At 57.3% G+C, this 3750-nt stretch overlaps 1 protein-coding gene across 1 annotated transcript; it reads right to left on the reverse strand.

Moving 5' to 3' along the window:
• Nucleotides 1–1169: 1169 nt before the first annotated feature.
• Nucleotides 1170–3744, reverse strand: SIX6 (SIX homeobox 6). Its single transcript, XM_015629747.2, has 2 exons — nucleotides 3076–3744; nucleotides 1170–1914 (listed from the first exon to the last, which is right to left on the reverse strand). The coding sequence occupies exons 1-2, from the start codon at nucleotides 3645–3647 to the stop codon at nucleotides 1746–1748; spliced, it is 741 nt and encodes a 246-aa protein (XP_015485233.1). The 5' UTR covers nucleotides 3648–3744; the 3' UTR covers nucleotides 1170–1745.
• Nucleotides 3745–3750: the final 6 nt, after the last annotated feature.

Consider the following 3750-nt stretch of genomic DNA (forward strand, 5'->3'; position numbering starts at 1 on the left):
AATGTAGATTATTTGCCTCTTAAAGCCCACCAGGGAAGGAGCTGCCTGTAAATTGACTTGAAAAAACAGCTAAAAAATTTTCTGCTACCTGCCCCATCCCTGGAACAGTCTGTAAGGAAAACCAAGGCGCATGCATTTGGGGAGGAAAGGCAGATTTAGGCATGGGGGGGCTGTAAATGCCTTGAATCCGGGTTTTAAATTCAAATTTAGACAGAGGGGGAAAAGTCACTGCCGAGACAGGAATATACCTTCCGATATAGGGCGGCAGGACTGAATTAAACTATCAAGGAGCTGAAATGCCCCTGTGCCCCCTCGGTCGCTGCCCTCGCAGGCAGCTGGAGCCGAGCGGGAGCCGGGGCATCTCCCGCTCCCAGCGCCGCCCGGCTTCCCCCAGTGCCAGGCTTCGGCTGCTAAATAAAACGAGCCAAGCAATCAGCTTACCGGGGAGGCATCTCTCTGAGGACAGAGAAGTAAACGCGATGAGACCGAGAAGACAAAAAAAGCACAGCTCAGGCGATTTAAAGATCAATGTCAAATTGTATAATATAAAATCCTTCTGCTGGGCAAAAAAGCTTAGCGCGCTCCTTGGACCTGGCATTTGGTCTCCTCCAGCAAAACGGCCGCAAAACAAAGCGAGGGAGGCGGATGGTGGGGACAGCCACAGGCACATCGCAGGCGTCGCGATTTGGGTTAATTTCGCCCGCCTTATGGCCTTTCACTGGCATGGAGAACTGTTAATTCCCCATCTTCTCCTTGCTTTTGCCAGGTGATGGAGGAAGCTTAGTTCCCCCGGCGAGGCTGTGTCCCAACCATTCTTCTCCCTAATATTATTTTTCCCCCCTCTCGTTCCTCTCAGAAAATTCGCCTCCAATAATCCCCAAACCTTCAGCCCTTGGGAGAGAAGAAGCTGCGGCGATGCCGCCTCCTTCCCTTCCTAGGGGACCCGCATCTCCCGCCAGCCCCGTTCCGGCTCCTCTCGCCTCATCCCGGCTCCTCCCAACTCCCTGCCCGGCAAAGACATCACCCCCGCTCCCGGGGACCGGCTAGTTCGGCTCCTGCCGAGCTGCTGCTGAAATACCCGTGGCCTCGGAGATCTGCTCTGCGTAAACCGGCAGGCTTGAGACCGACACCGTCATTTCAAAGCAGATGCGAGGGTCGTTCACCAAATATTTTATTATGGTTTTAGGCTGCTTCATACAGTTTCGTCCTGCACATGCTCTACAAGTCACCTGTGCACATAGAGAACAAGCCAAAAATAATAATAATTAATAATAATAATAGAAAAAAAATCTACCATAGCAATCATTAAATAAGTAAATAAACATTATATATATATATATAAAAAAACCCTTTAAAGTAAAGCAAAACCCAACCAAAAGAACAGCGTCTTTTCAACATGGAACAGCCCCGCGGGATAAGAGCAGGGACTCAGACATTTTGCAACTTGGTGTTCGGTTTTTTGATGATTTTTTTTTTTTTTAACGTTTTCTGGGCTTTCTTTAATTATTTCTTTTTAGGCATCAATTCTCCAAATCCTTCCAAATAAAGGCGACAACGATTTTAATGATTTTTTTTGTTGCTGTTGCAGTCTGCTGCGGGGCTGGGAGGGAGGCGCGGGCGGGGAGCGCCCCGTACCCCGCGTTCGGCTCCCGTGCCGGGCACCGCCAGCCCCGCTGCTCCGGCCGTGTCGGCAGGCACCGGTGAGCCGGGCCTCCCTCTCGGCCCGCTTTGCCATGGCGGTGCTGTCAGATGTCACATTCACTGTCGCTGGATGTGATGGAGATGGCGGAGGTGGCCGCTTTGCTGGAGAGGCTGGCTGCGGGGCTGGAGGCGGCCCCCACCGCCTCCCCGCCGCTCTCCTCCTCCGCTTGCAGCGAGCGCACCGAGCCCTGCGTTAGGACCTGCTGCTGTAGCCTGCAAGGAAGCGGCACACACGGCATCACCGCCCGCCCTCCGCACCCCGGCACCCGCCGACAGCGCCCTGTGGCTCCCCCAGGGGCTCTCCCGACCGGCACCCCCACACCGCTGTCCCCGACCTCCGGCTCGCAGCAGTTACAGCGCTGATAGGAGAGACGAGAAGCTGGGTGGGCGCCCGGTTCCTCTGCTCTGTCTGAGAAATCGGGTGCCCACCCAGGGTCAGCCCCGCTCCTCGGCTGGCACACCCAGGGGAAAGTTGTCTCCCTCCTCCGCAGCCTGTCCCCAAACCGGGCCTCATCTTAGGGGTCAGTAATGCCCTACAGCAGCTCCCGGGCGGCGTTTCCCGTCCAGTAGGCCTTACATCTTCCCTTAGCCGATAAAAAAGGGCTCCGGGTGACAGTACCCACGTCCCCGATGTGCGACAGCCCGGCTGAGGGGTGACAAGGGGAATTTTCCCCACCCCGGGATGCTGGGGAGGAGATAAAGGGGGAAGTCTGCTCCCACCCCTGCTTGCTGGGGCGTCAGCTTGTGTCACCAGCGTTGGGGTAACACTACTCATTTAGAGTCGTGATTTTCTTCTGTAGCGTTTTCTTTTTTAAAATTTATATATATACATATATACATGTTGTATTTCTATTATATATTTATATATATAAAATGAGAAAAAGAACAACATCCCAAAGAATGTGCCCGGATGGCTCCAGTGGAGGAACAGGGCACGGCGGCTGTGGCAGGGCCCGCAGAGGGCATGGCCGGCTCTTCTCAGGATGGACAATCTCAAACCGGTATTTCTATGTCCGGGCAAAACTTTGAAGGGGGTTTGCCTCCGCTCAGCCCCTGAACGTGGCCCTTCTGCAGCCAGCTCCAGCCGGTGGCTCCAGGGTGCCCCTGTCCTGCTCCCCCACGGGCAGCCAAGAGGGAGCCCAGGGTGGGGATCCTGACCTATTAAATCGAAGTAATTAATAAGCCTTAGAGTTTTCCCGCTGCTCCTGCTTTATCTCTCTGCATTTCCCGGGGAGAAATCTCCCGGGCTCGTTTCCCCCATCCTCTGCCGGCAGTCTCGCACCGCCTCCCCGCAGCCTCCGGCCTCTGCGGGCGAGGGCGAAGCCTCCCAGAGGGGAACCTGTGTCCCGACGGGACGGGCAGCGCCTTCCTTACCTGTTCTTAGCGGCTGCTGCCCTGTCCCTTTGCCTGCGGTTTTTGAACCAGTTGCCCACTTGCGTGGGGGTAAGTCCCGTGGCCTGAGCCAGTTCCCGCTTTTTGCTGGGGTTGGGGTAAGGGTCCTGCAGGTACCACTCCCGCAGCAAATGCCTCGTCCTCTCCTTGAAGCAATGTGTCTTCTGCTCGCCGTCCCAGATGGTGCGGGGCAGCGGGAACTTCTTTCTCACCCGGTACTTGTCCACCGGCCCCAGGGGTCGGCCCCGCAGCTTCTCCGCCTCCTGGTAGTGCGCTTCCAGCCAGAGGGCTTGCAGTTTGGAGTGGGACTCCTTGGTGAACTTGTGGTTCTCCAGGATATGGTAGAGCTCCCGGTAGTTCCCCGTGTGGAAGGCCACGATGGCCCGGGCTCTCAGCACCGACTCGTTCTTGTTGAGCGCCTCGCAGGCCGCGGGGGCCACGGGCAGGGACCAGAGGAAGCGCCCCAGGCGCTCGATGTCCCCGCTCTCCTCCAGGGTCTCGCATACCCCGGCCACCTGCTGCGGGCTGAAATTGAGGATGGGCAGCTGGAACATGGAGGCGGCGCCGGGCTCCGCTCCGCGCTCCGCGCACCCCCGGCGATGCCCGCCGCGCACAGCCCCGCGGCGGGGAAGGGGCAGCGGCCCCGGGCCGCCCCTC

Source organism: Parus major, chromosome 5, assembly GCF_001522545.3.
Source record: "Parus major isolate Abel chromosome 5, Parus_major1.1, whole genome shotgun sequence".
Classification (NCBI taxonomy): Eukaryota; Metazoa; Chordata; class Aves; order Passeriformes; family Paridae; genus Parus; species Parus major.